Source organism: Monodon monoceros, unplaced genomic scaffold, assembly GCF_005190385.1.
Source record: "Monodon monoceros isolate NGI ecotype Baffin Bay Population unplaced genomic scaffold, NGI_Narwhal_1 Super_Scaffold_12, whole genome shotgun sequence".
Taxonomy (NCBI): Eukaryota; Metazoa; Chordata; class Mammalia; order Artiodactyla; family Monodontidae; genus Monodon; species Monodon monoceros.
Genome location: NW_021703768.1, coordinates 162,662,798 through 162,688,608, shown reverse-complemented (window position 1 = coordinate 162,688,608; position 25,811 = coordinate 162,662,798). Strand labels below are relative to the sequence as shown.

At 54.4% G+C, this 25,811-nt stretch overlaps 2 protein-coding genes across 2 annotated transcripts; both read right to left on the bottom strand.

Annotated features, from left to right (window-relative positions):
• Positions 1-139: 139 nt before the first annotated feature.
• On the bottom strand, positions 140-9,113 carry ICAM1 (intercellular adhesion molecule 1). Its single transcript, XM_029218767.1, has 7 exons — positions 8,951-9,113; positions 7,052-7,312; positions 3,155-3,463; positions 2,496-2,783; positions 2,161-2,415; positions 1,710-1,958; positions 140-1,622 (listed from the first exon to the last, which is right to left on the bottom strand). The coding sequence occupies exons 1-7, from the start codon at positions 9,015-9,017 to the stop codon at positions 1,441-1,443; spliced, it is 1,611 nt and encodes a 536-aa protein (XP_029074600.1). The 5' UTR covers positions 9,018-9,113; the 3' UTR covers positions 140-1,440.
• An 8,141-nt stretch (positions 9,114-17,254) lies between these two features.
• On the bottom strand, positions 17,255-24,720 carry MRPL4 (mitochondrial ribosomal protein L4). The gene is made up of 9 exons (XM_029219044.1): positions 24,457-24,720; positions 24,305-24,371; positions 24,068-24,218; positions 21,702-21,753; positions 20,231-20,348; positions 19,329-19,435; positions 19,128-19,237; positions 18,957-19,033; positions 17,255-17,671 (listed from the first exon to the last, which is right to left on the bottom strand). The coding sequence occupies exons 1-9, from the start codon at positions 24,511-24,513 to the stop codon at positions 17,526-17,528; spliced, it is 885 nt and encodes a 294-aa protein (XP_029074877.1). The 5' UTR covers positions 24,514-24,720; the 3' UTR covers positions 17,255-17,525.
• Positions 24,721-25,811: the final 1,091 nt, after the last annotated feature.

Here is a 25,811-nt window from a genome sequence, read left to right as displayed (position 1 = left end):
CCCGGGGAGAGAGAGACAGAGGCTCCGGGGGGCCCCGGAGCCCTGCGGTATACACCCCACTCCCACAGCTTAAGAATGGGATTCTCCACCCCATTCTAAACCAAATGTCATCGTGTTTTTCTGGAGAGGGATCTTTAATTTTCACTAAAGTCTCAAAAGGCCCTAATAAACCCCAGATTTGGATTAGAGCCTGAGGGCTGGACCTTGAACTGGCAGCCTTCTCTTGGGGCAGGAAGTGGGAGGACAGGCCAGAAAAGGCTCCAGCTGGACATGACACCTCCCCTCAACTCACACAAGGCCGCAAGGATGAAATAGCTTTATTAGCACAAGGGAGAGGCTTCCGCAGTTGGGAGGGGGGTTCTCCCAGGCCTCTCCTCCCCACGGCCTGCAGAACCTTCATCGCTGCAGGAATTTGGACCCGCAGACTGTTCTGTTCTTGCATGGCCCCACTGAGATGAAAACAGGTAGGACAAGGCAGGGACACACAGGGGCTGGGCACAGTTTCCTGGGACTCCATGGTTTAGCTATCAAGGAGTGAACACCCACGTTTAGGCATGCCACCAAGTGTCATTGTGAGCACTAGCAGACATGGGTATAGGTGGAGAGGTGGGTTATCAGAGGTCAGTGCCAGTGCTGGGGTGTAAGGGCTCAGTGGGTCATCTCTGGGCATGTCACCAGCTATACCTTGTCACCGTTACTAATCCCTTTCTGGGAGAAAGCAGCTTGGCCAGTGGAGTGGGAAATTCTAGCCCCACTTAATCTTTTTGCCAGGCACTCTTGTGCAGTGCACAACCAGTACAACTGTAGCTGGCAATGTGCATGAGATTAGACTGAGAGCTCCCTGAGGGCGGGAATCAATGTTCTTCTTGTTTACCATTCTAGCCCACATAAAAGGCACTCAATAAATAGCTAGTAAGAGAACAAATGAATAAATAGGTCATCATCAAGAGTTGGGAACAGTCTGTGGACAGCAATGCTGGAGCTGGCTTCTGTCAGAGGACGTGTGGGGATTTGTGTTTCAGTGCTGCATGTGTCTGTGCAGGGCCACTTCTCTCTTAGGACTGTAAGGCCTCAGCACACGCAGGAGGGGGTGAGTTTCAATGTTTCCCAGTTGGGTGTCCCCATGCTGGAGGTCAGGGTCTCCATCATACACCCTCCGGCCAGGTCAGACTTTGACGTCCCTCACATTGATGCCCTGAGCCTTGGCCCCTTCTTTTGTCTCAGTCCTGTGGCTCCACATCAGGTGTGAGGCCTGGGGGTTATAAGTGTGCAGGGGCCATGACCCCAGATGCTGTCTGTATCCTGACTGAGGCCTCTCTCCTGTCCTCTGGCACCCTGGGAAGGTGGGTATAGCTGAATGGCATATGTCCACCATTGTTTGATGCAGCCCTGCTTGTCACGGTTTGGGGGCTGAGGAGGTCCTGTCCAGAGGGGGTAGGCTCAGGGCGGCGTGGCTGGTGTGGTCAGTTTCATGGCAGCCTCTTCCTGGGCCTTCCGGGTCTTCTGTAGCTCATATTTCTGGATCTTCCTCTGGCAGTTATAGATGTAAACGGCTGCGGCCATAGTGCCCAAGATGATCACAGATGCCACCGGAATGACGATGGCCATGTTATTCTGGTGGTCTGTGGGAAGGACACACACAGGGGGCGGTGAGGGTTGAGCTGCCCTCACTGCCCCTGCCCTGCCCAGCCCTGAACTCCAGCACTTACAGATCACATTGATGACAACTTCACGGGTAACCTCACCGCGAGTGCTGGTGGCCCGACACTGGTAGGTGCCTGCCACCTCCCGCTTGACGGGTCTCAGGTCCCCAATGGGTAGCAAAGCCCCATCCTCTTTCCGGCTACAGTTCAGCTTGGGGGTTGGGTTCCCCCAGGCCTGGCACCTCAGGGTCTGCTGGGAGCCTTCCTGCCATGTCCAGTTTCCCAGGCAATCCCTCTCGTTTAGTCGGGGGCCATCTGAAGAAACACAGCAAGATAAGGGACGGGGTCAGGGACCAGGACATCACTCACCATCTAGGTCTAGGTAAGAAGACTTAAGTAGGAATCTGGGGAAGGGGCTCACTAGGGTGGGGGTGGGAGTGGGTGGAGGCAGGAGTTCTCGGGGTCTTAGGGGTTGGGCCTTGGAGGTAAGGGATCATTGTCTAGCAGCCCCACTCACACAGGACACGGAGCTCCCGGGTCTGGTTCTTGTGTACCACCTGCTCAGCCACCGCCAGGGCAGCAGAGCAGAAGAAGCTGCGCCCGTTGTCCTCGGCGCTGGCATTCAGCTGCAACTGGGCCCTCGGGCCCGGAGGCCTGGCTGGGGCCCCGTTCAGCATCACCACAGCTCCAACCTGGGCCTCGCACTCCACGTTCACTGTAGTCCATTCCGAGACCTCGGGCTGGCTCAGGGTCAGGTTGGGAGCTGGGAAGCCTGGAGGTGGGGCGCACAGTGAGCCCCGCCCCTGGCATTAGCTCCACCCCTTCAGAAGCCCCACCTGGGTTTCTACTTACTGTAGATGGTCACATTCTCCCAAGACCTCCGGCTCTGCCCTCCCAGATTCACCGCACACGTCAAGTACTGGACGCCTTCTTCCTCCACCTTTCCCTCGACCAAGGCTTTGGCCAAGAGTGAGTATTCATTGTACGTGATCGTGGTTTGCAGCCTCCTGCCCCCCAGCGCCAGGTGGACCTCCGCCTCCGAGACTGGGAACAGTCCGTACAGGGTGCAGCTCACCAGGCACTGTGTGCCCACTTCCAGTACCGGGTACGTAGCAAGGTGCGGGTCGGTCGTTGGTAGGACTGGTGAGAGACAGTGGGTGTAAACAGAGAGGAGACAGACATCCTGAAGCCCTTTCCCGGGGCATTTTCATTCCCCCACCTGGAACACCCTCTTCCCGGGAGACTGTGGCCTGGGTCACCCTTGTCCCAGGACACGTGTACCACTTGCCCTGGGTCACAGCCTTCTCAGAGGATCCTGCAGTCCAGGCACCACATCCCAGAACACTCCACCCCAGTGGCCAAGAAGATGCTCTTCCCAGAAGCCTTTGCAATCAAGGTTGCCACCTTCTCAATGCCCCCACGGCCAGGGGCCTCTCCTTCCCAGAGACCCCGCACCCCAAGCAGGAAACCCCTGTCATCCCATCCTCTCTGCTGGCTCCCCAGTGCCTCACCAAAGGTTCGGAGCTTCCTGGGGGCCGAGCTGTTCTGGAACAGTCCCAGCCCTTGGGACCGCAGGTCCAGCTCCGTGCGGCAAGAGAAATTGGCGCCATGGTCATCTCTGCTCGCCAGCACCGTGACCGTGACCTCGGTAGGCTCCCCGTCTCCCACTGGCTGACGGCCCAGCTCCTCCTCCTCACGAAGCAGCACCACGGTGAGGTGGTCCCGGGGGGCCCCACTGGACACCATGCAGCGCAGGGTGAGGTTCTCGCCCACGGGCTGCCAGAGGGGCAGGGGGGCCAGCTCCACGCGTTCCGGGAACCCTGGAGGGGAGGGGAGTGTTGTTTGAACTGGCTGGCCGCCCGCCCACAGGAACGTTGGGGCCCTGGCTACACCTGCTCGGGAAGTCTCACCACGCTCTCCCCAGAACACACCCCAAACCACCTAAGCTAGAGAGGAATGTTAAGAGCTTCAGGATAACCCAGTGAGAATTTCCCAAGTGGTTGTGAAGGAGGCAGAATACATTTTTATTCACTGCAGCATCTCAGAGTGAAAAGTGGGAAAGAATTTCGAGGTTTATTGCCAGGAGTCCCGGCAAATGAATACAGTCCGTTTAAGCTGTCCAGTCTCTAGACGTTGTTGTAAAAAAAACTCCTGTTTTTCCTTCTCCTCTTTTTGGCCTTAGCATTTTTCTCCATAGCATCCCTCACCTCTGAGGTAAAAGATCGTCTACTCAGTTAATTTGCTTTTCCACTATTCCTGCCATGGAATGTCAGCCCAGGAGGGCAGGGATCTTTGTCTGTTTTGTTCCCTGTTGTATCCTTGACACCCGATAAGCACTCTATTTTTTTTTTTTTTTGGCCACGCCCCGCGGCTTGTGGGATCTTAGCTCCCCGACCAGGGATCGAACCCACGCCCTTGGCAGTGGAAGCGCAGAGTCTTAACCACTGGACCGCCAGGGAAGTCCCTTAGGCACTCTATGTTTGTAGAAAGAATAAGGTTGAGACATCCACACCGATTCGAGGCCTTTCAGGAGCTTGCTTTTAAGGGTTCCCGAATGAACCATGTGATCCCCTGAAATGTTAAAAATCTAAGAACAACCCACCGACCCTCAGAACGAAACCCTGAACATCCCCTGAAAACACTACACGCGGGCTTGGTTGCCAGGGTCTCCATTCTGCATGAGGTAACAGAATTCCAAGCCTGGATCGCCAGTGGAAATTACCAGCAGAGCCCTGGTGAGCTGTGGCTTAGCCTGAGACTCACTCCCCGACCCCAGGCTCCCTAGGGAGGGGTCTTGAAGCCTCCCACTTTTAGTCCCTTCTCAAGAGGCCCTGAAATGTCACTTAAACAGTAGTGATGTTGGGAGTTGATTTTTGGACATGAGTCCACCTTCTCCCCAGGTTGCCAACCTCCTGAATAAAGCAACCTTTCCTTTTCCAACCTAAGGGAAAAAAAAAAAAAAAAGCAGTGATGTTAAAATGTCAGGAGCCTGGAGTTGATTCCTAGCTTTGCTGGCCTGTGGGGGAGTGACTTTGCACACTGGAACAGTCCCAGCCCTCGGGGCTACAGAAATGCCTCAGTTTTCTAAGTTGTAACCTGGGGCTAATGAAGGTAGGACTATTATTATCGTTATTATTATTATTAGGACTATTATTAATCCACTTCAGAAGTTGAGAGTGACTGTACATGGGCATGAGGTTACTGTTTTTTTGACTTTTGATTAAATGTTTATTCATTTTAATTTTGCCTTTTTAAAAATTTTGAAGCCAATATATTGTGTTTTCCACATCTGAATTTTTTTTTTTGTGGTTACTTTTTAAGGTGAGAGATATGTTCTTAAACTAGACTGTGGTTCTACAACACTATAAATACTCCAAACTTCATTGCAGTGTACGCTAAAAGCTGTTAAAAAAAAAAAAAAAAGGTTGAGAAAACCCTCAGACATCCAACTCTTACCTCTGACCATCTGTTGCAAACTCCAACTTGCAGAGCTGGCAGCCCCCTCAAACCACAGCCTCCAAATGGAACTCACATCTTGGAGCCCAGATCCTTGCCCTGAAGGCCAGACTGGGGGAGGAGGTCTGTTCTGCCTGTACCTCTCCTTGACTCCCCATCTTTAGTCCCTCACTAAGTCCTGGTCACTCCACTCTTCAAATATTTGTCTGCCCCTCCCTTCGCGTATGCGAAACTGTGCTCAACATGCACGACCTGGACTGGGTCCATGGGCAGCTGCTCTCTGGCTTCCTGTAAGGTCAGCCCTCTGCTCTGGATCCCTGGCCTGCTCACACACCCTCCATGGCTCCCTGTCACCCTAAGAAGAAAGTCTCAGCTCCTCGGCCTGGCATTCAAAGTCCTGCCAAACTCAGCTCCAGCCACACCGATCTGTTGATATTCAATCCCTCTTGCCTCCCCAACCCCAGGTCAGCATGTTTCCCCACTCCAAATCTTTGCCCAGGCTATTCCCTCTGTCTAGAATGCCTGTCTTTACCAACTCCTATGCATCCTTCAAGGCCCAGTTAGGGGTCACTTCCTGCAGGAATTACAACTCTTTCTAGAGAAAGCTCAGCCACCTAGAGATGCTCCCTCATCTTTACACTGGCAGTGGGGCGGGACCAAGCTCGAGTCTCTCCTAGGTGACCCCTTGCTACTGTGTGCAGCCGTCTGTTCCATTTCACAGAGGTGAAAACTAAGGCAAAGTCTGGCACCCGAAGAGGGAGAAATATATCTATCAGGGCCAGGACTCAAACCTGGAGGATTGGGCTTTCAACTCTCAGGGTGAGATGCAGAAGGTCCTGTGAAAAGGTTTTCTGGGGGTTTTCAGAGGCCACCGGGAATGTTTGGGGACTTCCCTCACTTGGCCAGCAGCTGCTCAGACATCCTCCAAATCAGAAACAAAGCTGATGTTTGCCCCAAAGCTTCTTTTACGCAGGCCCTGTGAAGGCGGAATGTCCTCCAGGCCTCACTGCATCATTAGACCCTTCCGAGGAGGTCTCATGTGAAAAGCAACCAGGAAGCCACGTATTCCCCCCTCCCCCGCTCCCCACATCAGAGTCACCCAGTTAGTGAGGCCCATGCTGGGACTAGAACCCAAGGCTGTCTGATCCCAAGGCCAGTTGGCCAGTTTTCTTTCTTTCTTCCTTTTTTATTTTGTTTTGTTTTCATTTGAATTTCATTTACCTATTTCTTGCTTACAGTCATGCTAACTCAGTGTCACACTTCAAAATGCCCAAAGTAAAAAAAAAGGCACACGGAGAAAACTCGCTCCCTGTGCTCTCCCAGAGCCCTGCACCTTCTCTCCTCACAGCCAGCTATATTGTCATTTGTTGTATTTCCTTTCTGGGCCCTTTAATGCAGAAACACAGCCTCCCTAACCCCGAGCCCATGGCTCCCTAACACTGTGGGTGGCATGCCACTCATTCTGGGCCTACCTTACTTTTGAACTTGACAATACATCTTGGAGCACCTGTCTCATTCTTTTACACGGTTGCATACTATTCCATGGGATGACTGAACCACAGTTTCTCTCCCCAGCCCTCTACATTTGAGTGCCTTGCAAACTTTTACCCTTTCAGATCAAGCCACAGTGAATAACCCCACACTCCCTCAGTACCCTGGTGGGTGGGGACACCTATAGGCCCAATTCCCAGGAGTGGGTTTTCTGTGTCAAAGGACCCAGACATGTGACATTTTGAGGACTGAGTCCATACTTGGAAGTCACCCCCAAGGAAGTTCAAGGAAGGGTTCTAGATGACAATGAGACTTTCAGAAGATGGGCCCCCTTGCCCTTCAGTGAGACCCTACACACCCCCACCCCCAAGTAACAAAGGCTGTTCCAACCTGCTGGGGACTCCCTTGTCCACCTCCCCAACCCAGGCTGCCTAGTCCAGCCCCTGGGCCCAGCCACTCACAGTATACGGTGAGGTTCATCAAAGCTGATGACTGGTTACCGAGACAGCTTGAGTAGCATATTGGAAAGCTGTCTTTTTGCACGTCACTCAGTTCAAAAATCTTCCAGTTTTTCCCATGGTCTACTTCCCTCTTGGCCAGCTGAGTCTCTAGGCCCAACATTGTGTGTTGGTCACAGGAGGTACTGCAGTTCACCATTATGGAGGCTCCTCGGGATGTGATGGCTTTTTGAGGCTGCACTGACGTTTGGGCACCTCCAGGCCCTGGAACCAAAAGATGTGGAGGGGTCAGACATGACAAATCGGGCTCATTAACATTACTGCATCCAGCCTGTTCTGGGTGCTGGGGACACAGCCTTGAACAAGACAAAACTCTGCTTTCAGTGTGGGAGACAGAAAAATTCATGAGCACACAACATAATTAATAACTGATGCTGACAAGAGCTTTGGCAAAAACAAAATGGGATGATAGAACAGACAGTGCCTTGGTGACAGGGTAATGTGTGAGCAGAGATCTGGATGAGCGGGGGCTGGCCATCGAGAGAAAAGGGAAATGAGTTCCAGGCAAGAGGAGCAGCAAGTGCAAAGGTCCTGAGGCAGGGTGGCTGGAGCAGAGTCACAGGGATGAGTTGGGGGGAAATGAGGTCAGGAAGATCATGCAAAGCAGTGTTAAGCCACGCCAAGGAAGTGTTCTTCATTGCGAGGACAATGGGCAGCCATGGAGGATTTTAGCAAAAGAGGGGCATGAAGTCAGTGTTCTTTCCCGCCCCCCCTCCCCGCAAGAGGTCAGGTGGAGGGAGTCAGTCCTCCAGGGATAAAGGGGTTCCAGTCAGGCTGGTTCCTTACCCACTTGGACAACTGGTTTCCCCTCTCAGGACCTCATTTTCCCCATCTGTAAAGTGGGTGAATATAGTCACCCCAACCCCTGCTGATGCAAGTAACTCCTAGCACAGGGCAGGTAGCATGTGGCTGCAGGTAAGAAGGAGGGGGCTTGTTGGGATTAGCTCCCACAGACTGTGGTGCCTCCAAAGCTAAAAAACAAAGTCTGTCTGAGCCCACCCATCTGAAAGCTGCCCCCCACCCCGCCAAAGATCTCTGCCTTCAGCTTTGGGTCTACTCCATCTGGGATGGAGGCGTGTGGAAACAGCAGCTCCATGAATTCTCAAGGGTGATTCTGGGGTCGCTTCCATTTCACAGAGGGACATGGTGAGACCTGAAGGGAGGGCACTCAGCTAGAAAGTGGTAAAGTCCAGATTAGAGTCCGGATTAGAACGCTTCATTGAGCTGGTAACCACGGTGTGGCCTGCTCATGAATTTTTCACTCTCCTGCTTCCCGACACTGACCACCATTTGAGACCAACTGTCCCCCTTCTCCCCTCCCTCCTTCTAGCTGGAGTTGATGAAGGGCTGCTGGGGCATCCCATTCCTTAGCCTCTGCTCCCTTGGCAAGTCAGTCCTGGAATTTCCATGGGCAGAGTCCTGGACTTCCCCCAAGGGCACGGGATGAGGAACAGAATGTCTGTGTGTGTGTGGGGGGGTCCCAGTCTACTTAAGCTTGGCGCGGGGCCACATCTCTACACGGTCTGACCACCTCCTGGGGCCAGGACACAACCGCTGCGATGTGAACACTATTAACTTCTCCATTTTACAGCTGAAAAAGTGAAGCTCCTCTGGGAGGGGCAGCCCATAGTCCGAAGGCACACAGCAAGCCATGATGTAGGGTCTGGATTTGAATCCATGGCTGTTGACTTTTAATCGATGGTTCTAGCCCCAACTTCCCATAAACAGCTACCTAAGTACCAGTGTCCCCAGCCGGTGGGGAGCCGGTCCTCCTACCGCTCCCAGGGCGCAGCCCAGATCCCAAGAGCTAACCCGACGGCAGCCCCCCCACCCCTGCCTCACCTGGGAGCAGAGCCCCGAGCAGGGCCAGGAGCGCAAGCAGCGCGGGATGGGCAGCGCCGGGAACCATCGCAGGCGGAGGCAGGGCGGACGAGGTGGTGCAGAGGCGTGGGCGCGGACTGTGGAGCTGAGGACCTTGTGGGTCCTTTTATAGCGGCCAGACAAGGGGGCCCGAGGGGGCGGTGCTGCCTTCCCGGAAACCTCGCGTTTTCCTCTCCGGAACAAGGGCTCTGGCATTTCCGGATTGAGAGGGTGCCGGGGCCGAGCAGGGTTGTACCCTCTCGCTCGCCGCTCTCGCACCGGAATTTCCGAATTGAAGTAGTGAGGGCTCCCTGGCGGCAGCGGCCAGGAAACAACCCGGAGACTGCTCCCGGAGCTAGGGGTCCCGTCCCCGGGCTCGGCTACCCTTGATTCCGCGTTTACACAGTGCTTTATTGTATACTGACAACCACCCTGGACGGTAGGGACTAAACTGAGGGGTAAACTGAGGCTTCAAGCTGCGAGGTCATTCGAACTCCAGTCTGACTCCCCAGCGCAAGCAGGCCTCTTTTTTTTTTTGCAAGCAGGCCTCTTTAACCGAGTGGACGGTCCCTCGTTTCGGTGGGGCCCCAGGAATCTTCCTGGGGCGCTCTCGATCAAGGGTGCCCCTCCCCAAAGGGGCATGTCCCCGCCCAGTGACACCGAGATTCTCTGAGAAGCGGCCGCAGAAAGCCCAGGCACTTTCAGGCGCCTGTGAACCCTGGGGGAGAGGACGTAAGGCGCATCACGTCCGGTGCTCCGCGTCCCCCACCGAGGGGGGTTCCCACTCCCCCGCGGCCTCGCTTCCCCTTTCGGCCACCAGCGCGGGGGCGTCTTTACAGCTTCCAGAAAAAGGAAGGAAGCCGCGTGGTCCTGACGTGCCGAGCCCCTCCGTTGCAGTCGCCAGGCTCCGCGGGGAAACTGAGGCCGCAGACCTTGACGGGGGAGGAGAGAGGGGGCGCTCGAATGCTTGCCTTCTGCAGGGAAACTGAGGCAGCTCCCAGGCCCCGGAATGGGGCGGGGAGATGGGGCGCTCAAACCCCTGTCCTCTGCTCGCAGCTCCCGTAACTCGAATCGCGGGCGCCAGCACTAAATCTGTACGGGTGTTTGCCCCGGCTTGTTCCATTAGGGTGTTTGGGGGACATTGTGAGGTCCAGCGCCGCGTCTATAGGCCGTCCCACGCCACCGCCTCCCCCCAAGCCACGCCTGCGCGTGTGACCGCCCAAGACTCGGCATCCACCGCGTCAAGGCTGGGGATCCTGGAGTCTCCGAGCGCGGAACCCAGCCGCCTAAGGCTTCCTGTTGTGGCGCGCGCGCCGCGTCGCCAGGGAGACCTCAGAAGGGCCAAGGAGGTCGCGCAGCAGACGGGGAAGGGAGGGGGCTTCAAGGACGCTCGACCCCTTCCTCCCGGGGAAGGGGTTGCGAATTACTCGCCAGCCGGAAAAGAGTCCCTCGCTCCGCCCCGATTGTTCCTAAGGAATTTCCAAGGGGATCTTTCTTGGAGTGTGGAAGGTGTTGAATTCCCGCCCCAAACGCACTGGGCAAAGGCGCAGAGCGGGGGCCGGGGACGTCCCTGGGAGGGTCTGGGAAAATCCTCCGCCGGGGGGTCATTTTCCGGAGGATTTTTACCAGGTTCGATCACTGCTTACTTCGGCCTCTGTCCCAAGTGCGCGGGCGGCGAGCTCCCCCGCGCGGCTCTGGTCCCCCTTACAGCGGTAAAATCGTGCTTCTTCCTTCTGTCTCTCAACACTTGCTACGCAGCGTCGATTGAGAGCCTGCTGTGTGCCAGGCATCGTTCCAGGTGCTGGGGACGCAGCAATGAACAGAATAGACCAAAATCCCTACCATCATGCAGAGATCGTCTTAGTCCGGACGACAGAAACAAAAATAAGGTATATGGAGACATAGCTTGTGATTAGTGCTAAGAGAAAGTAAAGCAGGGAAGGGAATAGGAAATGTGAAGGTTAATAAACCTTTAAATAGAGTATTCTGGGAAAGACTGAGAAGGTGACATTTGAGCAAAGAGCAGAGAGTTCTGACAATACCAGGGAAGGAATGTACCAAGCAAAGAGCACTGAATGTGCCAAGGCCCTGAGGTAGGAAGGAGCTGCCTTAAGGAACAGCCAGGAGGCTAGTGTTGCTGGAATGCAGTAAGGGAGGGAGAGGATTGGAGGAGAGGAGGGAAGGAGGGAATGGGGTAGAGCATGGCCTGGGGAGGACTTTGGCCTTTCCTCTCAGTGAGGTGGGAGCCATGGAGGGTTCTGAGCAGAGCAGGGACACGCCCTGACTCAGGCCTTTACAGGCACCCTCCTAAGAGAGCAGGAGCTAGAGTCAGGTAGTGGGGAGGACAGGGTAGAAGGAAGCCAGGAGACTGGAGAGGAGGTGACTGCTCCAGTGCAGGGGAGCAATGATGGAGCCTGGAGTGGGCAATGGCACTGGGGAGATACGGTCCAATTTGGCATTTATTTTGGCAGCAGGTCCAACTGTGTTTGCTGGGATGTGGGGGGCATGCAGAGTCAAGGTCAACCCCTTGGTCTTGGTCTGAGGTCCTAGGAGGGTGGAGGGCCATTTCCTGAGATGAGAATGGGGTGATAATAGGGGGCAGTTTGGCAGAAGAAGCACGCACCCCGTAGGCTATGTTCCCTTTGTGCTTTCTTGAAAGAAAGGGAAGCAGATGTTCCCCATCCCTTTGCTGCAGCTACCAGGAAGGGCAGGGCTTCCTCCAGGGTGCCAGGCAGTCTCAAGAAGGTCAGGGAATGGCCCCACCGCAGACCAGAGGCTGTGGACCCAGGGCAGAAATACCCAAACCCCACTCCATGGCATCATGCCTGCTCGCCCCTCATTCTGAGGTCTGGCGTGACCACCTTGCGGTTCCCTTGACCTGGAATGCTCTTCTCGTCCCTGATATGGCCAGCCCTTTCTTGTGGCCTGAGCCTCTTCCTAAAAGCTTTCCCGGACGCTCCCCGACTCCCTGACTCCTTCCATCCTGGGCCGCACCCTAAACATTCCCTGTCACTTGCTCTAATGGTTTCATTACTGAAACTTCATTCACTTGCTGAAATTCTTTTGATTGACCTGTGTCACGTTCATTTGCGTGAGCTCCAGAAGGCCAGGGACCCTCTCAGCTCCAGCATCTGAATCAATGTCTGGTCATTATAGGCAGATGGTCAATACATATGTGTTGAATGAATGAACTTCTCTTATTCTCTGAACATTCTGCACATGCTGTTCCTCCAGCCCAGAATTCTCTTCCTACTGCTTTTACAAGAGGTTACCAGGTTGTAACAGGGCTAGGAGCACAAGGTCCAGATATCTTTTTCTTTCTTTCTTTCTTTCTTTTTTTTTTTTGGCCACACAGCTTGTGGGATCTTAGCTCCTCAACCGGGAATTGAACCTGGCCCCTGCAGTGAAAGTGCCAAGTCCACTGGACCGCCAGGGAATTCCCAGATGTCTTTTCAAGAGAACAACTTTGTTTCCTTCAGATAAATACCCATAAGTGGAATTCCTGGATCATATGGTAGTTCTATTTTTATTTTTTAAAAACTTTTATTGAAATATAGTTGATTTATAATGTTATAGGTAGTTCTATTTTTAATTTTCTGAGGAACCGCCATACTGTTCAGGCCATTGTCTGAGTAATATTCCATTGTAAGGCTATATCAGTTTGTTTATCCATTCATCAATGGATAGACATTTGGGTTGTTTCCACATTTTGGCTCTTAGGAATAATGCTGCCATGAGCATTCAGGTACAAGTTGTTGTATGAATATGCTTTCATTTCTTTTGGGTATATACCTTGGAGTGGAATTGTTGAGTCCCATGGTAATTCCATGTTCAACTTTTTGAGGAATTGTCAGACTGTTTTCCATGGCAGCTGCACCATTTTATCAATACATTCCCACCAGCAATGTACAAGTGTTCCAGGTTTGCAATTTCTCCACATCCTTGCTAATATTTATTTTGTTTTATTATTATGGTGATTGCCATCCTCATGGGTGGGAAGTGGTATCTCACTGTGGTTCCCCAGTCCTTCTGATCTGTCCAGTGGACAAGCCAAGCACAATCCTGCAGCAAAGGCAACTGGGGGTGTGCACGGACCAGCAAGTACCGAGGGGATGTGGCCAAAGTGCACCTGCCACCAGCTGTGACCTTGAGCAAGCCACTTCCCCTGGTGGTACCTAGATGGCCTCAGCTGTAGAAAGGGATGGTAATGCATCCCTCAAAGGGTGGGTCTAAGATTTTTCTTCTTTTTTTAACATTATTTACTTACTTTGGTTGCGCCAGTTCTTAGTTGCATCAGGTGGGCTTCTTAGTTGTGGCTCGCGGGCTCCTTAGTTATGGCATGTGAACTCTTAGTTGTGGCTTGCATGTGGGATCTAGTTCCCCGACCACAGGTCGAACCCGGGCCCCCTGCACTGGGAGGGCAGAGTCTTATCTGCTGCCTCACCAGGGAAGTCCCGAGATTTCAGTAAGACCATTCATGTGCAGTGAGAACAGATAACAGGAGTTACAAGTTGTCTGTTTCCATAGGACTCAGCTCTGAGAATCCCCCCTCAAACTTCCTAGGCAGAAATACAGACTTCCTCCTCTGTTCCCACAGGTTAGTTCATTCTAGCATCACGGTTCCTCATCAGAGCCCCAGGGTGTAAAGCAAAAATGCATGACGTTTGGATGTTGATCAAAATATAACTTGGGGGCTTCCCTGGTGGTGCAGTGGTTGCGAGTCTGCCTGCCGATGCAGGGGACACGGGTTCGTGCCCCGGTCCGGGAAGATCCCACATGCCGCGGAGCGGCTGGGCCCGTGAGCCATGGCCGCTGAGCCTGCGCATCCGGAGCCTGTGCTCTGCAACGGGAGAGGCCACAACAGTGAGAGGCCCGCATACCGCAAAAAAAACAAAAACAAACAAACAAAAAAACCATAACTTGGCTTCTCCTTCCACTCTTTGAAAGTTTATTCTGTGGCGGACTCTGCCTTGCCCCTGGCTGAGAATCCTGCCCCGGACTCAGGCCCCGATCAGCATCACGTTCAAATCTCGGAACTTGGTGTTGGATGGGAGCCCCAGGTGAGGCTTCTCCAGGCTGGAAGCCTTGGTAGAGAAGAAGGGCCTAGTCCCCCTGCTGTTGACCCTCTTTCTGTCCCCCTCACCTCCTCTCACCAGCCTGTGGGTCCCTCCTGCCCAGGTGCAAGGAGGAGGGGACAGGGCATTTCCTCCATGGCTGGTGGCTTTGCCCTTTTGGGTACCCCAGCAGCGTGTTAAAGTGTTCTGGGGGGGCTCTTTGAGGCCTCCTCTTCCTGGAGACCCCTTCGCTGGCATGGAGGCATCTTTGATATGGGTTGTGGCTCTTCCCTCAGCCCTTGGGGTCTGATCCTACCCTCTTATTTCTCCTGGTGGGTCTCCATGCTGACCACCAAGAAGCAGACACCCTGACTCCACCATGAGAACCGCCTACCTCTCGCCCCTGGATCTCCTGGGAGTCAGATCCCAGCCCTGTTGACTCACTCGAACTTTCTTAAGCCAGGGTCAGCCTGAGTCTTTGGTGTCCTGCCTTCAGGGATATTTTCCAGAGGCTGTGAAGTCACCTTCCTCTCTAGGCTCTGGGTTAACGCATGTCCCAAGAGGGTGTGATAGGGCTTTTTGTTTTGTTTTGGCCGTGCCGCGCAGCATGTGGGATCTTATTTCCCCGACCAGGGACGGATGTGCAGGTAGCACATCTGAAGCTCCTCTGAAGAAATGTCTTCACCCATCTCTCTCTTTCTAAGAAAAAAAAAAAAAAATTATACAGAATTTCAAAATAGACATCAGCAAAGAGGACATGTGATGAAGCCACATGTGCCAACTTCCACAGTCCGCATGGCCAATCCTGTTCCTTCCTTCCCCTTACACCCTGTCATGGGTTCAACTACGTCTCTTCCCCGGGGGAAAAAAAAAGTGCTAACCCCCAGATTGTGATCTTATTTAGAAATAGGGTCTTTGCAGGTGATCAAGTTCATGTGAAGTCATTAGGGTGGGCCCTAACCCAACATGACTGTTGCTCTTATAAAAAGGGGAAATTTGAACACAGACACACACAGAGGGACAATGCCATTTGAAGATGATGACAGAGATCAGGGTGATGCGTCAAGCCAAGAAATACCAAGGATGCCAGCAAACCACCAGAATCTAGGGGAGGGGGATGGGACAGAGCCTGCCTCACAGCCTCCGAAGGAAAGACATCTTGATCTTGGTCTTCTGGTTCCAAGAACCATGAGACAGTATTTTTCTGTAGTTGAAGCCCTAGTCTGTGGTACTTTGTTAAGGTAGCCTAGGAAACTAATACACATACTATGCCCTGATTATTAGCACATTCTAGACCCCGGATCATTTTTTTTCTGATGTCTTTTTCCATCCTTGATGTGGCAGAGGGATCCCAGTGTCAGCAACAGGTTCTGACCCCTTCCTTCACCCTATTTCCTGATGGCTGTGATGTGGACGACTGAGCCTGATTATGCATGGCTACGACTAGGCTGGGCACTGTCAGGACAACAGATGGGTCTTACCTGGGGCCTCGGTGTCCCTGCGGAGCTGGTGAGAGGCACAGGGAGAGGTAGGTAATGGTTTGGGTTTAGCCCAGCATTTCCCAACCAGTCTCTGCACCCCTTCTTCTTTTTAAAAAAAAATAAATTTTATTTATTTATTTATTTAGGCTGCATTGGGTCTTCGTTGCTGCATGCGGGCTTTCTCTAGTTGTGGCGAGCGGAGGCTACTCTTCGTTGCAGTGCACGGACTTCTCATTACGGTGGCTTCTCTTGTTGCAGAGCAGGGGCTCTAGGCGCGCGGGCTTCAGTAGTTGTAGCTCATGGGCTCTAGAGCGCAGGCTCAGTAGTTGTGGCGCATGGGCTTAGTTGCTCCGTGGCATATGGGATCTTCCCGGACCAGGGCTCGAACCCATGTCCTCTGCATTGGCAGGTGGGTTCTTAACCACTGTGCCACCAGGGAAGTCCCTGCACCCCCTTCTTACTACTGGCTCCAAATAGCTTTTTCTTCTTTTAGTTAATTAATTAGGCTGTGCCGGGTCTTAGTTGCCGCACGCAGGATCTTCACCACGGCATGCGGGACCTAGTTCCCCCACCAGGGATTGAACCCGGGCCCCCTGCATTGGGAGTGCAGAGTCTTACCCACCGGACCACCAGGGAAGTCCTAGCTTTTTCTTTTTTACTCAGTCAAATCTGATGCTTTAAGGATCACAATTTATGTTCATTGAGGACTTTCAAAGAACGTGTTGTAAGCTCTGAAGGCACTCCCAAGAAGCATTCCAGAGATGTTTTCGGGCGAGGAGCAGCCCAGTCGATGGGTCACTGCGGCTGCCTGGTTGGGCCTGCACACCAGATGGCAGTTCTGGCTTTTTTTTGCATTCATACTGTTTTATTTTTTAAGATTTTTAAAATAAATCTTATTTATTTTTGGCTGCGTTTGGTCTTTGTTGCTGCACGCGGGCTTTCTCTAGTTGCTGCAAGCGGGGGCTACTCTTCGTTGCGGTGCGCGGGCTTCTCGCTGCGGTGGCTTCTCTTGTTGCGGAGCACGGGCTCTAGGCGCGCAGGCTTCAGTAGTGGCACGTGGGCTCAGCAGTTGTGGCTCGCGGGCTCTAGAGCGCAGGCTCAGTAGCTGTGGTGCACGGGCTTTGTTGCTCCGCAGCGTGTGGGATCTTCCCAGACCAGGGCTCAAACCTGTGTCCCCTGCATTGGCTGCCAGATTCCTAACCGCTGCACCACCAAGGAAGCCCCGGGCTGAGTTTAAAGAAACTGACCTCGTTACTTTATAGTCTGTATTGTGACAATTAGCAACAACAACTTGTGGGGGGCAAATAACACCAGCAGACTCAAGGATCAGGATACCTGTTTGGTGTTTTAAAAAAATGTTTATTCACTCATTTATTGACCACGTTGATACTGACTCTGTGCTTAGGGAAAATCACTGTGATGAAAGCTCAGGTCTCCACACTGCACCCACTTGGGGAATCAGGTCCACACTTGGACTGAAGGACCATAATAAATGGGACAAGCCCCGTCGGGGATGCAAGCGCTTGGTGAAAGTGCTTGGGATTGGGAGGCACCATGAGTGGGTTCCTAGCGATGGCTGGTTCTCTGCGTGCTCGGAGGCTGACTCACCCCAGAAAAGTTGATGGTGGGTCATTTCTATAAACAGTGCCTTGAGGCAGCCGGGTACCCAGCGGTGCCGCGCGCTGGGGAAAGAGCCTAACTCGCCAGATGGAATTATTCACAAAACGGCAAGGAGCTATTGTTCTGTTTCTCCTCTTTGATTAAAAAGTAAAATTTATCTTACACAAAAGAGACTTGGGGCAAAGCTCCTGTCAGCGGCCCCTTCCCGGTAGTGATGCCTGCTTGGCTGCTCTGTGAGTGGCCTCAGCTTCCCACCGGGATGAGGGTTCTGGCCGCCCTTGCAGGGTGAGCAGGAGGCTCCCAAGCCCACCGGGGGCTCGGCCGGGCTCGGAGCAGGCGCACCGCGTGGACAGTGAGCAGGAAGGAGGGTGGCCGATGGGCCCTGGAGGTGCAGCGTGGGGCTCAGGGGAAATCGCGGTAGGGCAGGCGGAAGGGGTAGAGGGGCGTGTGGCGCGAGTCGTGCCAGAGCAGCTTCTCCTCCAGCAAGGCGACGGTCGGCAGGGTCAGGACCAGGGTCTGGTGCTTGAGCATGCTGTGCACGTTCAGGCCTGGGGTGGGGGGGCGGGGTGGAGGCACAGTCAGGGCGGGTCCCCCCTGCCCCCAACAGAAACACCAGGGTCTGGTGTAGGGTCCCGAGCCCCGTAGCCTGGGTTCAAACCCTGGCTCAGTCGCTCACCCCCAGCGAGACCCTGGGCAAGAGACTGCCCTTAGCTCGTCAACTTCCAACCGAGAGCATCCTAAGTGCCCAACTGTGCCCTGCGCTTGGGCACGGTTCCCACCTCACACCCCAGTGCGGGAGGCTGACGGTAAACAGAGCAGATAAACAAACACAATGTACTGAGGGAGGCCCATGGGGCTGCAGCGAGTGACGAGGGGAAGGAAGGGGAGGGCAGGGCAGGGCAGGGCATGCAGGGTCTGTGGTCCTCCGGGGAAGACTTGGGCTTTTACCCTGAGTGACGAGGGAGCCCTGGAGGGTGGTGGGCAGAGGAGGGACAGGACCTGACTCAGGTGCTCAGGCGCCCTCTGGTGGCCGTAGTGGGAGCGGGGGGACGGGAGTGCAGGACAGACTGTGGGGAGGAGTCGGTCAGCTGGAGCCTGGGACCAGGGCACAGGCCACTGTGCCCTAACTGTGCCAGTCCAGGCAGATGGTGGGAGCTGGCCCAGGGCGGTGAGAAGCAGTGGGATTCTGGATATGTTTGGAGACAGCGCTGACAGGGTGAGCTAACAGACCGGAGTGGAGGGGGACAGTGTGGTTTGGGGCCGGAGCTGCTGGGAGGAAGGTCTCGTGTGCCAGGATGACTAGCAGACCACACGTGCCGCTGTCCAGGAGGCAGCCGGGCACACAGTCAGGAGACCAGGAGAGAGCCCTGGGGATTAGTCACCGCAGCCACTGGTGTGACGTACTCAGGACAGCCCTGATCCTGCGTCTCCGAGTGAGGAGCCGGGTGGGGACAGCCCGTGGGCCCTCGAACTCACTCCACGCCTGGCACTGTGGCCCAAGCTTGGACAGATGTGACCTCAGAGTGTTTTTTGTTTTTTGGCTGCACCGTGCAGCTTGTGGGATCTTAGTTCCCGGACCAGGGATTGAACCCGGGCCATGGCAGTGAAAGCATGGAGTCCTAACTACTGGACCACCAGGGAATTCCCCTCAGAAGTTTTCTTTAAGAAACACATCATTCTCCCAACGTTCCATCTGGGCAAACTGAGGGTTGGGTGGGGGAGGGTGGCCACTGCCCAAGACCACTCTGTGACCAAGTTGCAGACACAGGATTTGAACTGGCCCATGCTGTACTCTCTGGGGGTCTGGGAGACAGAGCGGGGCCCTTTGCTCACCAATAGCAGGGACTAGGTTGAAGGTCTTCAACCCAGAGGCAGCTGCCACAATGTTCTGGGGCATGTCCTCGTGTTCTCTGAAACAGAGGCCAAGAGGTGAGCCCCTGCTGAGGACGGACCGCCCCCCCGTCCCCCTACCCCGGCCACTCCTGCTCTGCCCGGCACCCTCACAAGTCCACAAGGAGGACGGAGTCGCCCCAGCGGCGGTAGCGGGCCAGCTCCATCAGGTACTGGGGGTCTGCGGTCGGCAGCTCCAGGGAGTCCACGATGTGCAGGTCGTCCTGGTGGGAGGAAAGGACAGTCTGAGCCCACCCTGCACCCACAGCCCACACCCCAGGACCCCCGTGGCTCCCAGCAGGACTGCTGCTGTACCTGGGCCAGCTTGACGGTCAGCGCCACCTTGAGGCCCTGCACCCGCACTTTCATGGGCAACATGTAGTAGTAGCTCGTGGGGCCCCGGGGGCCATGGGCAACGCCTCCTGTGGGGGCAGAGGTACGTGAATAGGTGAAGGCCCCAGCTGGGCTTGGAGGTCAGAAATCTGCCCCAGTGGCTGGCACAGGGGAGGTAGGAGGGAGGCTGCCCTCGGCCAGGCAGAACCCCAGCAAAGAGGGCAGGGCCTCAGGTAGGGATGGAGAGGGGAGGTTGCATCAGGCATCACCTGGGACAGGTAACTTCACCTCACTGGGGCTTGGTGTCTTCAGCCATCAAACCTGGGGTGAGGATGGTCTACCCGTGTGTCTTCCCTCTGCTGGGCGTTGGGAGTGCAGCAGGGAACAGGCGGGACAGGATCCCTGCCCCCACGCCATTCATATTCAGCCAGAGACTTGATCCCAGAGGGAACCAGGCAGCACAGGGGGTTGCAGGGGGTGGGGAGACCCAGAGAGGGTCAGGGAGGGCTTCCTGGAGGAGGCATGGCCCAAACACATCGGAAGGATGAGAGGGATTGGCCAGACAAATGGGAGATGACTCTGAGTCAGCTCTGTTTGGTCTTGGAGGGTGTGCAAGGGACAAGGGGGTGCGGTCTGCAGCCACCAGGGCCTCGAAGGCCAAGATGAGGGGCTCAGACTTCACGCAAAGGCCGCAGGAGCTGGGAGGTTTAGGAAGAGCCCTCTGGGTGCTGTGTGAAGTGTGGGCCAGGAGAGATGAGATGGGAAGTGGGGCAAAAGGGGCTGTGGCCATGGCCTGATGAGAGGCCAAGGCCAGAGCTGCAGGGAAATTGGGCGAAGTGGATGGACTCTCCAACCTCTGACCGCACGTGGGCAGACCTGCTTACCTCCTCGCCAGATTGGGGAGCGGATGCTGCCATGCCTGGCGCGCCCACTGCCTTTCTGTGGCCAGGGCTTCCGGCCACCGCCCCGCACCTCGGCCCTGGTCTTGGTCTTGGCATAGCTCTGTGGGCGCAGAGTGAGGAAAGAGTCAGGTTCACAAGGGAGGTGCCATTGCAGACGAAAGGTGTCAGGCCCAGGAACACAGCAGTGAGCTGGGCGGACTGGCCTGCCGCTGGGGAGCCGGACAGGAGACACAGAGACTGGGGCTCCATCGGGACAAGCACGGAGTGCTTTGGGAGGGAGAGAGGAAGGGAGAGATAAATCAAGAGTTTCCTCCTGCACTCCAGAACGTCAGCCTCAGAGAGGCAGGGGCTCTGCTGCCTGACACACAGTATGTACTTAGTATTTTTTGAATGATTTCCATGTAGTTGTAACTAAAAGGAAGCTAGGGGAATTCCCTGGCTGTCCAGTGGTTAGGACTCTGAGCTTCCACTGCACGGCACAGGGGTTCGATCCCTCGATCCCTGGTCAGCGAACTAAGATCCTGCAAGCCACGTGGCCATAAATAAATAAGTAAAATTAAATAAAAAAATAAAAGGAGGGCTTCCCTGGTGGCACAGTGGTCGAGAGTCTGCCTGCCGATGCAGGGGACACGGGTTCGTGCCCTGGTCCGGGAAGATCCCACGTGCCGCAGAGCGGCTGGGCCCGTGAGCCATGGCCGCTGAGCCTGCGCGTCCAGAGCCTGTGCTCCGCAACGGGAGAGGCCACAACAGTGAGAGGCCCGCGTACCGCAAAAAAATAATAATAATAAAAATAAATCAATAAATAAAAGGAAGGTGGGGCATGGAGAAAGACGCGGGGGTTAGGGAGAATCAGGGAGAGGTGCGGGTTAGAGGATCATGCAAGGCTTCCAATGCCAGGCTGATGACTTCATTTCCAGGGCCACGGCGAGCCAGGGAGGACTCGCCAGACTTGAGGTGGGCGGATGGAAGGCGGGGACTCTGATGGATAACAGCATCATCAGCGCTCTTGGCGTAAGATCCAAACACCTCACGTTGCCCCTGTTGACCTCCATGGCCACACTGGGCCCCTTCTGATCCCTGCCACAGAGGCTTTGCCTGTGTTGCTCCGATGCCCTCCACCCCAGCCCCACTGCCCGCTTCACCTGGTTAGCGCCTGTCACACACCTGAGGTTAAACGCCCCTTTCTCTGAGACAACTTCCCTAATTATACATTTACAGGCATGACTACTTGATTCATGTTCTCCTCACCAGCTAGACTGGGAGCTTCAAAAGGACAGGGACCTTGCCTGTCTTGTCCCCCAGCACAATGCCCAGGGCACAGTGGCAGTTCACAAATGGCCCATCGGTGAATGGGTCAGGAGAGAGAAGATGGGGCCTGAGCCCCACAGTCCAGAGAAGACACAGCAGGGGCATCCTCTGCCCCCCCCACCCCCGCCCCACTCAGGGCACTCACAATTCTCTTGAAGTTCTTCTGCCAGATGGCAACCTGGTGCAGGATATCCAGCCTGTGAAGGAAGGAGACACGACAGGCCCACTTCCACTTAAAACCCTCTCCGCCCGACTAGATGAAAACTCCGGGGCTTCCCTGGTGGCGCAGTGGTTGGGAGTCCGCCTGCTGATGCAGGGGACACGGGTTCGTGCCCCGGTCCAGGAGGATCCCACATGCCACAGAGCAGCTGGGCCTGTGAGCCATGGCCGCTGAGCCTGCACATCTGGAGCCTGTGCTCCGTAACGGGAGAGGCCACAACAGTGAGAGGCCCGCGTACCGCAAAACAAACAAACAAACAACAACAAAAAAAACCTCCGGCTCGTCCCCATCCACTTCCAGGGCCCTGTGTGACCTGCCCCGGCCCCTCTCTGAGCCCATCTTACACCACCTCCAGCTCCACTCTGTGTCCGTTCTATGGAGTCCAGCCTCCAAGCCTCTGCACCTGCCGTTCCCTCTGCCTGAAATGCTCTTCCCCTGGCTGGTTCCTTTTCTGCCTACCAGTCATAGCCCAAGTGGTATCTCCAGGAGGAGTCCCCTTGCTAAAGAGGACTTTACCTTACTCCTTTCCTACCATTACGACTTCCTTACTGCCACTTCTTTACAGACTGGTTTGCCTCTCTACCCCTGTGCTGTTCCATACAGTAGACACTGGCCACATGTGTCTGGCCACCCCTGAAAGGTGGCCAGTGCCACATGGTGAAACGACAAGATTTTAGATTTATCAGGCTAAACGAAATATATTATTGAAATCAATCTCATTTGTTTCTCACTATTTGAAAGAAAACTTGGCTACTGGAAGAATTTCAGTTACATGCGTGGCTCGCATTGGACAGTGCTGCCAGGCTGGTTTGCCAGGGGTTGGCAAACTATGGCCAGTAAGGCCAAATTTGGCCTGCTGCCTGTTCTTGTAAATATGTTTTACTGGAACACAGCCATGCTCATTCACTTACACACTGCCTATGGATGCTTTTGTACTACATCAACAAAGATGAGGAGTTGCCATGGAGACGTTACAGCCTGCAAAGCCAAAAACATTTACTCTTTGGCTCTTTACAGAAAAAGTTTGCTGATCCCGGCTTAGACTGGGAGCAACATCAGCAACCTCGGTGCTCATTCACTGCTGTATCCCTGACACCTAGAATGGAATCCGGCACATAGTAAGTGCTTCATAAGTATTTACAGAATAAACAAAATATGTCGTTTTTATCACCCTCTAGCAGACTGGGACTCTGTAAAGACAAAGAGCAAACCATACAAATAAGTAACAGTAATAGATTAATAGCACTTATGTGCCAGACACATACACGTAAGAGACATCACACACCTTGGCAAGCGAAAACTTGGTCCTGGGAGTTGGCCCATATAGGGTTGAGATCTGGCTCTAAAGTTTATAAGCTGTGTGACCTTGGGCAAATTTCTTAACTTGTCTGTGCTCAGTTTCCTTACCTACGAAATAAGAATAATAGAATCCATTCCTAGGGTCCTATGAGGATCTAGTTAACTAAACTGCAAGTAGGGTGACTTCCCTGGTGGTCCAGTGGCTAAGACTCTGCGATCCCAATACAGGGGGCCCAGGTTTGATCCCTGGTCAGGGAACTAGATCTCACATGCCACAACTAAAAAGGTTCCGCATGCCGCAACTAAGGATCCTGCATGCTGCAACGAAAATCCCCCACGCGGCAACCAAGATCCTGCGTGCGGCAACTAAGACCCGACGCAGCTAAATAAATATATATTTTTAAAATGCAAATATGCTCCCCCCCCCAAAAAAAAAAAGGGAATTCCCTGGCAGTCCAGTGGGTAGGACTCTGTGTTTTCACTGCTGAGGGCTGAGGTTCAATCCCTGGTTGGGGAACTAAGATCCTGCAAGCCACGTGGCCAAAAATAAAATAAAATAAAATAAAAACAGACTGTCCCAGGCACACAGTAAGGACTTAACCACTGTTAGTGCTCATTTTTGCAAAAACCAATAACAGCAACAATAACCAACATTTCTACAGACCATATTATGGGCTAGAATGTTCTCATTTAATCGTTTGAGGTTTGACAGAATAGAGACATTGAAGCACAAGGGGGAAGGCAGGATTTGAATCCAGTCACTCGGGTTCCAGAGCTCTGCGTCCCTAACCCTCAGAGGATGTTACCTCTCAGCCCTCACCTTCACACAACTCTGCAGCAAGAAAAACCATCATTCTCTCTCTCTTTTTTTTTTTTCATCACTCTCTTCTAACAGGTGGAGAAACTGAGGCTCGAGTCCAGGTCATCCTGATTCCTAAATCCCCGCTCCTCGTCCTTCTGCCACCCAGTTTACCATTTCGGCTCCCACTTACCTGGGCGTCGCGGAGAAAACGTCTGGGTGCAGCTCGGTCAGACCCAAGCGCTCCTGCTCGTAGCCCCGCAGGGACTCGACCCAGGCCTGCAAGGGACGCCGGTGCGCGAGTACCGGGAGCTCGCACCTGCGCAGCACGGGCACCCGAGGACCTGGAGCGATTGGGAGGTCAAGGGTCAGGAGCAAGGGTCAGAGTTTCCGGTTGCCTCCCCTCCTAGGGCAACCCCAGCAACCTCACCCGCGCTCGCCACCGGTTCTGGTTTCTCCGCCGGCTGCACTGCCTCTTCTGCCAGCGCCTTTAGGCCCTGTAAACGGTAAGCAAGACTGAGAGACGATCCCCGGACACTCCAACCTTTGTCCTCCGACCCCGCCCTCAGTCCCCGGCCTCACCCGGCAGCCCTTGGGCCGAAGCCAGGCCCGCGCCCCTGCCTGGACTAGCTGCAGCATTGTACCGCAGCTCCCCACGCTTAGAGAGGTCAAGGCTTCCTCTGCTGGACTCTCTCGACGCCTCGCGATGACGTCACGCCCGCGACGCCGCCGGCCGGGCTTGTATTCGGCGTTAGAAAGCTGGGCGAGCAAGAGCAAAGACAGCGGGGTCCGCTAACGCCTCTCCCTACCTCCGCCCCAAGACTAACCCCAGACGCTAATTTTCACTGCTGGCCTAAAGAACCCTCTGCAACACCTGGGAGCGCGACCCGACAGCAAGAAACCCCGCCCCCTCTTCGGTCCCGCCCCCAAAGAGCCGGTGCGGTAATCCAGCCAATGAAACCTCCCTGCTCAAAGGGCGCGCTCCTCGTTCAGCCAATGAGCTCGTTCAGTGTGGAAAAGTGGCTGGGCGGTGCTAGGGCGGGCACCTAAGGGAATATGGCCAATAACTGTTAGGCTTTTTTTTTTTTTTTTTTTGTCGGCCACGTCCCCAGGGCCCGCCCGCTTTGGGCCTCCAAGACCGTAGCGGTTGGTTTCTCCAGAAACGTGGTTTTGTTTGCTTGTTTAAATGCAGGACGTTATCTCTCACAGAAAGCCCTCAGGGTAGGGCCTGGCGGATCGTGCTTCTCCTCTTAGATTCCCCCAGGGCACGTCCCCCTCAAATGCGTCAGGTTAGGAGATGTGTCTCCCCCCATCTCCTAGGCTAAGGTCCTGTCGCATCTCAGACTTTCAGGACTCTCCGAGAGCAAACTGGGGAGTCCACAGATCCTGCGTTGCCTCCCCCGTCCACTCTCACCAACAGAAATCCAAACGCTCATTTTGTAGGTTCTTTGCCACGTTCCCCGTCAGGCCTCCAGGCGGCGCCACGAGCCCATAGCAGCCTGCCCTGGCGGGCCAGACCTGAGCACTTGATTACCAGTGACCGAGTTTAGCCGCCGAGAACGGTGGTCTGGGAGCCAACCTCAGTGTCCTCATCTGGAAAATGGGGAGGTGTGAGATTCGATGAAATGATGGAGGCAAAGCATGCGTAGCTTTATTATTATTATTATTACTATTATTTTGAAGGTGAGTTTTATCATCAAAGCAAGACAAGAGCCAAGGTAGGGGACTTCCCTGGTGGTCCAGTGGTTAGGAATCCGCCTTCCAATGCAGGGGACGGGAGTTCGATCCCTGGTGGGGGGAACTAAGATCCCACATGCTGCGGTGCAAGTAAGCCCGGGTGCTGCAACTGGAAAGAAGACTGCATGCTGCAACGAAGAGCCTGCGTGCCACAACTAAGACCCAATGCAGCCAAATAAAAATAAATAATAAAAGGCCAA